We start from the raw sequence: 11,261 nt of genomic DNA, 5'->3' as shown, positions 1-11,261 counted from the left end.
CTGGCCGCTAGGTGCCGCTTCCGTATATTTACACATCGAATATGCTAATTAGCTAGATACGCCGATTCAGAAACGTACGTTTGCCCGGCGCATTTTTTTACGTCGTTTACGTTAGGCTTTTTCCGGCGTATAGTTACCCCTGCTATATGAGGCGTATCCTATGTTAAGTATGGACGTCGTTCCCGCGTAGAATTTTGAAAATTTGACGTTGTTTGCGTAAGTCGTCCGTGAATGGGGATGTGCGTAATTTACGTTCATGTCGAAAGCATTGGCTTTTTGAGGGTTAATTTGGAGCATGCGCACTGGGTTACTTTCACGGACGGCGCTTGCGCCGTTTGTCAAAAACGTCATTTACGTGGGGTCATGTTTTATTCACTTAAAACACGCCCACCTCTTCACAATTTGAATTAGGCGCGGTTACGCCGGCAGATTTACGCTACGCCGCCGTAACTTAGGGCGCAGGTTCTTGGTGAATACAGAACCTGCCTCACTAAGTTACGGCGGCGGCGCATATCGGAGATATGCTACGCCCGCACAAATTTAAGCCATTCTACCTAAATTTACCCCTACGTCTCTATACCCTGTAAACACTAAGAATGGCGGTTCTTTTGAATCCTACATCTGTACACTCGGCCGGCAAGAATATCTTGCCAGGAATCTCGTCAGGAAAAACAATGTTTTTTTCCTGACGAGACTCCCAGCTGTGTGTACAGGGCTTTACAGTGTTTTATTTTTTTATGGCAACTCTTGTACAGGTCACTAATGTTACTATATCCAAAAATGAGGGACAAATAAATGTCCACAGAAAGCAATTAAGGGGTGGGTCACCAATGGTATAATTGTACAAAAATATCTTCTTGCTAAAGGGGAGGTATCCCGCCCTTGGGGTGTATTGGTCATTGTTCAAATCAGTTTTATACTACTCCTGCAGGGTGTAATCTAAGGTTCTATGGCCCGGATTCACAAAGCACTTGCGCCAACGTATCTCCAGATACGCCGTGTAAGTGCAAATATGCGCCGTCGTATCTATGCGCCGGACTCACAAACTAAGATACGCCTAAAAATAGGCTTCATCCCACCGACGTAACTTGCCTACGCCGGCGTAGAGTGGGTGCATATTTACGCTGGACGCATGTGGCGCTCCCATTGATTTTCTATTCAAATATGCAAATGAGGGAGATACGACGATTCACGAACGTACGTGCGCCCGATGCAGTGCGCGTAAAGTTCTACGTCCGGCGTTAAGTTATGCCCCATAAAGGAGGTGTAACTCAGCAGCATCCATGCAAAGGGCTGCACCAGGGAACACAAGCCGACGTATTTTACGTTGTACGTGAATATTGCTGGGCGTAGGTTACGTTCACGCCGTAGGCAGTGATCCGACGTATCTTAGGGAGTTGTTCCGACGTGATTCTGAGCATGCGCACTGGGATGCGTCCACGGGATGGCGCATGCGCCGTTCATTATACGTATCTGTCTGGCGCTCGGCCCATCATTTGCATGGGGTCACGCCTCATTTGCATGGCTCACGCCCACTTCCACCTACGCCTAGGGAACCCAGCGCAGTTTTGGGAGGAAGTGCTTTGTGAATTCTGTGCTTGCCTCTCTGCGTTGCGTCGGCGTAGTGTACAGGAGATACGCTACGGCAGCATTAAATGTGCGCCACTGTCTGTGAATACGGGCCTTTATATTTATATTTCCATTATTAATGTTACTATCTGTGTGTGTGTTCCAGGACGTAGAAAATCATACAAATGTGACATTTCCTGAGGGACACAATAGGACACCACTCTTCCCAACAATGGAGGTTGGCTTCCATAAACATGGTCATTGTGATGGAAACAGTATCAGCAGTCACACCTCAGCCAGGCATTCTACATCCTCTTTAGCATATCAATTCAATATCAATGAGATGATAAGTTATGTTCTGGGTGTGAACATTTTCTTTATAGTCTACAGATAGACATTGTCCAGGAAAACCAAGGTGTACTTTTAATAAATAACACAATCTCAGTTGTATAATTACATTTACCTAAATTGTTAAATAGTTGCTAATTTATATTTTTCACCACCTTTCAGATATTCAGGAGCTTCTTTTCAAAAGGCCAACCCCATGCAGTAGGCATCCCTGATGAACAACAGGTGACATAAAGGGAAGTAACATAGAAAGTGTATTGATTTTATACAGTCTGTTCAGGTAGGGCTATAAGGAGATGAGGTGAAGTGAAACAATAAGCAAGAAGATGGAAACAAATTCTCCATGTAGAATGAGCAATTGTGACTCCTTTCTTGTACAATAAGCATTTTTTTTTATTAAAGCAAAACTGCACAAAATGAAATACTGTAAAACAAGGCCGGCCAATAAATAAATCTGAGGACTCTGAACCCAGAAGTAAACATTACATCAACAAAGCCTATTGGACACACCCAGGCTTGGAATTGTAAACAAGGTAAAAGACACCAAAACAATTAATAAACAAATAAAAAACATCTTAGTTATAACCTAATAAACATAGTATTGGTAACCAAGGCTTAAGATGACTTCTTTTCTCGTAGCTCTGGAGAGTGTGAAGTAGACATCTGAGGACTTTCCTCATTGCATGGAACTCAGAAGAGAGATATTCAGAAGTAAAAAGTGCATATTATAAAGGCGTTGCTGACGACCCAACAGTATCCCTGGAGTCTTTAGTATTCTTTATCGGCTTCCCATGTATGTAAGTAATTTCCAGCACTTAATCATATTATACAGAGATTGCATGCCAATTAGCAAATATCCCACACCTTGGAGAACTTGTGTGGGCAACCCCTAGATTCGTAAGTAAATGTATACAATGGACCATTTTGTTAACAATAGACTTCCAATAATCTAAAGTAGGTGCCTGGGGAGATTTCCTATAATACTAAGGTTAAGGCTTTCTTTATACCATGACACAATCTAGTTTTGTGTTATTGTTTTTAAAAAAAAAATATGGCAACTCTTGTACAGGTTACCAATGTTACCACCTATGTGTGTTCCAATACTGAGACAATGATGCAAATTTGGTATTCCCTGAGAGCCACAATAGGACACCACTCTTCCCAACAATGGAGGTTGGCTTCCATAAACATGGTCATTGTGATGGAAACAGTATCAGCAGTCACACCTCAGCCCGGTATTCTACCTCCTGTTTAGCATATCAATTCAATATCAATGAGATGATAAATTATGTCCTGGGTGTGAACATTTTCTCTATATTCTATAGATAGACTTTTAATAAATAACACAATCTCAGTTGTATAATTACATTTACCTAAATTGTTAATTAGTTGCTAATTAATATTGTTTTACCACATTTCAGATATTCAGGAGCTTCTTTTCAAAAGGCCAACCCCATGCACTAGGCACCCCTGATGAACAACAGGTGACATAAAAGGAAGTAACATAGAAAGTGTATTGATTTTATACAGTCTGTTCAGACGGGTGGAACTATAATGAGATGAGGTGAAGTAAAACAAAAATAAAAAAAGATGGAACGAAATTCTCCATGCAGAATGAGCAATTGTGACTCCCTTCTTTTACACCTAAGCATTTTTTTTTACTTAAAGCATAACTAATCAAATGTATATACTGTAAAACCTGGCCGGCCAATAAATAAAGCTGAGGACACCGAAATCAGAAGACCGTGAGAAGGTAGCAATGGGGCAACTAGAGGAAACAAAGACATTATGTGAGGTAAGTATGCCATAACATGCAAAAATGAGGAGTGTACTTGTATATTATGGCAAGAGCCCTGTCGACACTTATGTTTCATTTCACTATAAACGGATTATATATATATATATATGCCCTGGAGGACTGCCTAAACATCCCTTTCTCGATTTTTTAAAAAAAAATAAAAAGATCCTCGGTGTCAGTTACAACTCACAGTATCAATGAGACAGAATTTGCTTCTTGGTCAAGCAACCCTTGGCAATAATGGAACCCTAGCTGAGAGAAGCTCATCTTCATCTAGATCAATTCTGTTCTTATTGGAACTAAGTGTTCAGCAGTTAAGGAATGATTTGTGTTGGCCAATGGGGACAATATGGTTTTCCATTTGGAATACTAAGGTTAAGGCTTACTTTTATGCCATGGCAACCCCAAGGGTTGTGTTATGGATTATAAAATTAATGCCAACCCAGTTTTATTGTACAGTATTCAGAAGCTTCGGCTTTGAAAGGTATTAACATTTGAAGGCACAATCTACAGATTTGGCATCCTTATCTCAATACTTGGTTTGTCGTTTTCCCAGAACATCATGTCAGTATGATATTTTCCATTATATGATATACACATGGATTGTTCTAGGTCAAAGACTCACCAAGTAGTGAAGAAATGATCAGGATGTTTGGAGATGAATCTCTAGAAATAATCCCAGACATGGCAGCTCCAATATTCCTATCCTGACAGGTCCTTTAATCCTCCTGCAAAGTATTTTATGCTGATGATATTTTTTACTCCATTTTTTTATCTTCAATAAGTCCTTATTAACTAGTAGCCGACCAGCCACCGTCATTATACGGCGGCAGGTCGGCTCTCCTGGGCGAGAGCCCGTAGCTATACGTCCTATCATATAGCCGCCACTAGGGGGCGCGTGCGCGCCGCCGGAGGCGCGCGCGCGCGCTCCCCGCTCGCCCCCGACTCCCGTGCGTGTGCCCGGCGGGCGCGATCGCCGCCGGGCACACGCGATCGCTCGGTACAGAGCGGGGAACGGGAGCTGTGTGTGTAAACACACAGCTCCCGGTCCTGTCAGCGGGGGAAATGCTGATTTTCTGTTCATACAATGTATGAACAGAAAATCAGTGTTTCCCCTAGTGAGGCCACACCCCCCCCCCCACAGTAAGAACACACCCAGGCATACTTAACCCCTTCCCCGCCCCCTAGTGTTAACCCCTTCACTGCCAGTGGCATTTTTATAGTAATCTAATGCATTTTTATAGCACTGATCGCTATAAAAATGCCAATGGTCCCAAAAATGTGTCAAAAATGTCCGAAGTGTCCGCCATAATGTCGCAATACCGAAAAAAAAATCGCTGATCGCCGCCATTACTAGTAAAAAAAATATTAATAAAAATGCCATAAAAATACCCCCTATTTTGTAAACGCTATAACTTTTGCGCAAACCAATCAATAAACGCTTATTGCGATTTTTTTTACGAAAAATATGTAGAAGAATACGTATCGGCCTAAACTGAGGAAAAAAAAATGTTTTTTTATATATTTTTGGGGGATATTTATTACAGCAAAAAGTAAAAAATATTCATTTTTTTCAAAATTGTCGCTCTATTTTTGTTTATAGCGCAAAAAATAAAAAACGCAGAGGTGATCAAATACCACCAAAAGAAAGCTCTATTTGTGGGAAAAAAAGGACGCCAATTTTGTTTGGGAGCCACGTCGCACGACCGCGCAATTGTCTGTTAAAGCGACGCAGTCCCGAATCGCAAAAAGTACTCTGGTCTTTAGGCAGCAATATGTTCCGGGGGGTAAGTGGTTAATATAAAGCCATTGTGTACAATGTTACTAGAAGGCATAAAACATAGGCAAAAGGCAAAAACACAAGAACCTACAGCCAATGTTATATTTTTTTGTTTTTGTTTCTCAATAAATTATCTGGTTAGTTTTCCCTTTTGTTTAAAAAATGAGCAGCGCTGCTTATTTTTTAAACAGTGTTTTTTATTTGATGTTCTATCAAAGCTAGGGTGGCAGTGGTCTGTTTTTTAGTATTTCAGTCCCTAAACACATTTTTCTGTGGCGCTGTTATTTTTATTATTCTTAACATTTTGATATCCTTTTTGGGTTATGATAACTAGCTGCCATGGAAGTATTTGGGAATATGAAGAAAAGGGTGGTAGATTTAGAGGAAGTTTCCAGTTCCCACCTAGGAACACCTGGGATAGACTTAGAAAACATTTTTAAACAGTTTAAACATCTAATGGAAAAACAAATTAAGATTTGGTGGGAGGTGAATATTCTGGAATTATATATTAAGGAGAGGAGAACATGAAGGAGGTGGAGATGGGACACCAGAAAAACAGACCAGTGCTTCTCATAACAGTATTTTATGTAATGTTCTATGAAAGCTAGAATGGCAGTGGTCTGTTTTTTATTTGGTATTTAAGTCTCTTTTTTTGTGGTCCTGTTGTTTTTTTTAATCTTAGTTCTCCCTCTTGTATTAGTTATTCAGTCTACAATCCGATAAAACATAAATATTAGAAAACAAAAATAATTTTCAATTTCATAGTAAATGGTGGAAAGTTTCATTTCAAAACTCAGTAAAGTTTTTAAAGTATTAGGATTAAATATGCTGAAACCCAATCACCTATTCTCTAGAAAACCTGTTTATATGCAAATCAGCAAGAACAATGCAGGTTATTTACACATCATTTACATGAGAAGTCAGCCAATGGAAAGCCTCATTCTCTGCCTTCCCCGCCCATCTCCCTTTTATAAAGGGGACCTCTCCCTCCTCTGATCAGTAGCTCTACTTTCAGAGATCCCTGAACACTCATCTTTTACAGACTAGCTGGAGATTTGGTGACGTTGTCTGGTGTTGATCTGCAGAGGAACTTAATACTTTGAGAAACAAATCCAACTTCATCACCGCTGAATCCTCTCCACATTAAGGTAAGGTTACATTCATCTAACCAATCAATGTATCTTTATTATTTAATGAGCATACTGATAATTCTTTAATGAAAAACTGATGAAAGGGACAATGAGTGGAGGTTCAGGACAGGATTATATGTAATAAAATGTATACAGAAGACAGGATAGACATTGGAGGCTTGCCATGATCAGCCTGATGAAAAAGTTGTTAGTAAGACATTATATGCAATAAAAGTTGGGGCAGTAATTTGTGTGATGTAATACAAAATGAAACAAATGTTTGGGTAGCCAAGTAATGTATTGTTGTCATAAATCTCCTATTACGCATATATTCCAATCTGTACAAAACAAATGACTGAAAAGTGTTGAATTCTTTGCTATGAAAAATTCCCTCTCACCAAAACCAGAGTACAACATTTTACATAATGATCTCACTGAGCATTCCCTTCATTCATTTCATGAAGTCTGTCAGTCTGATGATATGAGGTCTTATTGAGAACATAAAGATGACATTGAGCAGGAAAATACATTGAAAATGTTTTAAGGTGCCTGAAAAGAGACAATTGAGTGTTTGGATGTTATGACATCACTCATGGTTATTGTGGGTCATTCTGGGACTTCAGTTTGGGGGAAATGATTTAGGAAACAGTCACTAATATCTTCTGATGGCTTTAGCATGGCCTCTGATGTCTTGTACTGGGTACAAAAGGTGAATCAACTTGTTTCCTTAGTCATAGTTCTGATTCAATTTACACTTCTTACTTGGCTGAGCTCTGTGTTCATCCTCCTGACTTTATGTAAGGAAACTGAAAGTTGAGATAGCTGGTCGGCAAAAAAAAAAAAGCAGAGTATCTCTTGTAGGTCATCCTTTTGGTATGTTTGGTCTTTTCATGGCAGTGTCTGCCAGAAATATAAGATTTACCAAAATTCTTCTGGCAACAGATACACCTTTCCACCTGCTGGCCAAAGTTTATTACATTTCCTTCCCGAATGTCACTTGGAGGTAAAATTACTCTTTTGACCCCCCCGGTTACCCAGACAGCCCCCACACACAACTGAACTGATAACTATTGGATATATTGTGGTACCTATTTATTGTTATAAGTCTTGGCTTTTCTATTTGCTTTTGTAATTGATAAAGTTATAAATGTGCTTGATAATTGTCTTGTATATGAATCGCTGTATTTCTATATTCAGGTCCTTTTAACTGTACTCCATACATTTCTGTTGTTCTGTTCAAACTCTCACTTAACTTATTCCTGAGTCACATTCATTAATAAGGGGAGCTTTATTGAGCATTTCATATTTATAGGTATATAAATGCTAGTAATACCCTGTAGTATTCATATTTTACACATTTCTAAAGTTTCTCTTAAAAGATTTGTTTTCTTTTTGTAAGAAGTTTTCTTTTTTTTTCCCTCTCCAGGACACTATGGCCTCCGTTGTTCATAAAGTGGAAGGAGTTCTGGACAGAATGGTCTCCTCCTATTCAAAAGGTCTACAGGAGGTAGACTTACAGGAGTACTTCCTCAAGGTGAAGGAACTTGGAGAAGGAGGCTATGGAAGAGTATTATCGGCAAACCACAGGATAACAGGTCAGTGAAATAATATAACTAACAATTCATCTACAACTATTAATATAAATAAAACGTTTAAAACATTATTTAATGTTGGTAGAATTATTTAGGTAACTAAGCAATAGGCTGAGTCTTAAGAAGAGTTATGTAAATATTAAAATACTTTGATGGGTACATATCTGTCTGGAGGAGTAGACTGTATTTGCATGCAGACTGCCCTAGATAATGGTCACATGTGATGCTGATCCTCCATGATCAAAGGCATCCAATGATTGAAAGGGGCGGGCTAGGAACAGTCAGGCTGGGGAGGATATGATGCTAATAGAGATAGGCATCACTCAGTCAGGAAACAAGATGGGGTCTGTTTGACTTGTTGCTTCTACTGCACATTCAGAAAAACTTGCAGTGTGCGGTGAAATCAGAGTAATGCCTCGTACACACGACCGGTTTTCCTGGCAGGAAAACTGCCATGAGAGCTTTTGGCTGCAAATCCCGGCCATATGTATGCTCCATCGCAGTTTTCCCAACAGGAAAACCGCCGGGAATCCCAGAGGGAAAAAAGAGAACATGGGATTCCCGGCTTTTTTTAAGCCGGCAGTTTCCCTATGGGGAAAATCTGCGGTGGAGCGTACACACGGCCGGGTTTCCCGACCATAGCTCTCATGGCAGTTTTCCTGTTGGGAAACCCAGCCGTGTGTAGGGGGAAAAAAGCTACCAAGCAGGCATTAGAGATTTCAGTACAGCTTGTAAGGCTGAAATATAGCTTTAAATTAAGCATAATACATTCTCAAATATTTTATTAAGATCGGTTGCTCCAAGATTGAGATATTTCATAAAAAATACCAGCTATAAATATCTAATTTTGTAATCTAAGTTTTTTTTCGTTTATTTTTCAGGTCAAAAAATGGCATTGAAGATCATGGATAAAAACAGAATCAGCCAGCGGTCTTTCCTTCAGGAGTTCAGTGTTTCATACTTACTTTCTTCTCATCCCAACATCATCGGATGTTATGGCATCGCCTTCACCACCATCGATTACTTCGTCTTCGTCCAAGAACTGGCCCCTGTTGGTGATCTGTGCTCCATGATTTTACCACATGTAAGTACATTAGGTTTTCAGTATACCCATATTTTTAATTTTTGAAATGTTATAACAAATAGTTTGAATTTCCCATCACTTTACCATCGCCGGGACATTTAGCGAAATAGAATCTCTTTTGGGGAACACATACAGAAATAGAATCCATCCCTAGTCTAAAACTAAAAAAAGAAAACAAAAGTTATGGCCATACATATACTTTAACTGATTGTGAATTTCTCTTCTACCCTACAGTATTTAACATCTATTTTGTATTTTGATTTCTTGTTTTTCCTAGGTGGGAATTCCAGAAGATGCTGTTAAAAGGTGTTCTGTACAGATATCCAATGCTCTCAAATTCATGTCAGAAAAAGGACTTGTTCATATGGATTTGAAGCCAGAAAACATTTTGGTGTTCGACAAGGACTGCCACTCCATCAAGATCACAGACTTTGGCCTTGCTAAGGTCAAAGGAACAGTGATAACCTCCAGGTCTGGCAGCAAATTCTACATGGCCCCAGAATTGCGTGACATAATCATCTCAGATGGACTGGTTGTAGATGGCAGCCTGGATGTGTGGTCGTTTGGTTTCATCATCTACTGCCTACTCACAGGGGAGTTTCCATGGACAGTAGCCACCCTTGAAGATGAAGCATTTAAACATTTTGTTGACTGGCAAAACAATTTTCATATAGACAATCCTCCTGAAGCATGGAGAAAGATTCCCACTGGAATACGAAGGATGTTTATCGATCTTTTGGCCATTGACTATATGAAGAGAAGTAAAGCTACAGAAATCCTGAAATATGTGAGTGAAAGTTGGAAGGAAGACACCCCAGATGTAGCCACAGGACAAGAAGATGAGGATCCAATGGAAAGCAGTTCTGTACAATCTGAGGAATCCATGGCTTCCCGCTTGAACACCTCACAGGGTAGTGTTTTCATCACATCCTTGTCCCACCTTTTGACCACAGACTCTTCTGTATCTCAGTCTGAGATGATTTCAGAGCCACAGAAGGACAACATGGAAGAGGCAGTAATCATATTTGATGATGAATTTTCCTTACATGTTGGTGCAGAGGTAGACATTGAAGGAACATGAATTGGTGAGTGAAGGAGCTTCTAAAGGAACATCACATACATCCAACTTTCTGAGGTACGTGGCTTCCTTTAGCGTCACATGTCACACTAGCAACTCTTCACTAAGTCATTTGTTTTTGCACCACAATATGTGCCAGTGGTCTTGTTCAGTCATGCGGAGTCCCTCAGGGGTCTCCCTTGTCGCCCGTACTATTTAATATCTATCTCTGCCCTCTCCTGTAAATCATCAGTAACCAGAACTTACTCCAACATTCCTACGTGGATGACACCCAACTCTACTTTCGCATCAGCAACAAAAAGGATCATTATCTCGGACTAGAGAAATGCCTTGCTCTGATAGAAAATTGGATGACAGAGAGTTACCTTAAACTCAATGGCTCAAAAACAGAACTCCTTCTGTTCCACGCCAATTCGATGACCTGGACTCAGATCAAGGCTTGGTCTTGGAATAGCTGTATAATACGCGATGTGTCAGTACATCGCCCGTGCCCCAGACGACGTCATTGTATGACGAAACGTACGTCGGGAGAGGAGACGTATTGACGTGTGGCGTTACGGTCCTGTGTGGACGGGCGTTCGTGAAAGCCGGCCGGCTTTACTTTTTATCCCATGCTGTTACAAAGAAATCTTCTTGTAAGTGTAATACTTTTATCAAATATATGTTTTTCATACGGTACATCACTATTGTGAGCCTTGTAGTCTTTTCCGGGTCCCTATTGCTACTTGCGCATACCTGGAGGATTCTACCTATCGGTGTTGTTGCAGTTCAATCGAAGGCCCAGGCTGGGGTTTACAGCCGCAAGCTGATTATGCTTGCCTTCTGGTAAGCGTGCATTTTTTTATGGTGATCCTATCGGTGGTGGTTTATCAGCACATGATT

General features: G+C 40.2%; 1 protein-coding gene across 1 annotated transcript; it reads left to right on the top strand.

Annotated features, from left to right (window-relative positions):
* Positions 1-3,676: 3,676 nt before the first annotated feature.
* LOC120945651 (serine/threonine-protein kinase SBK1-like) lies at positions 3,677-10,382 on the top strand. The gene is made up of 4 exons (XM_040359978.1): positions 3,677-3,712; positions 8,052-8,220; positions 9,099-9,301; positions 9,579-10,382. The coding sequence occupies exons 1-4, from the start codon at positions 3,677-3,679 to the stop codon at positions 10,380-10,382; spliced, it is 1,212 nt and encodes a 403-aa protein (XP_040215912.1).
* The last annotated feature ends 879 nt before the right edge of the window (positions 10,383-11,261 follow it).

This window comes from Rana temporaria, chromosome 1, assembly GCF_905171775.1.
Source record: "Rana temporaria chromosome 1, aRanTem1.1, whole genome shotgun sequence".
NCBI lineage: Eukaryota > Metazoa > Chordata > Amphibia > Anura > Ranidae > Rana > Rana temporaria.
This window is presented reverse-complemented; position numbering and strand designations above follow the sequence as displayed.

Coding starts and splice junctions, on each gene's coding strand:
- LOC120945651 (XM_040359978.1), top strand. CDS start 3,677: ATGGGGCAACTAGAGGAAACAAAGACATTATGTGAG. Junction 3,713..8,051: donor AAACAAAGACATTATGTGAG/GTAAGTATGCCA, acceptor TTCCCTCTCCAG/GACACTATGGCCTCCGTTGT. Junction 9,302..9,578: donor GCTCCATGATTTTACCACAT/GTAAGTACATTA, acceptor TGTTTTTCCTAG/GTGGGAATTCCAGAAGATGC.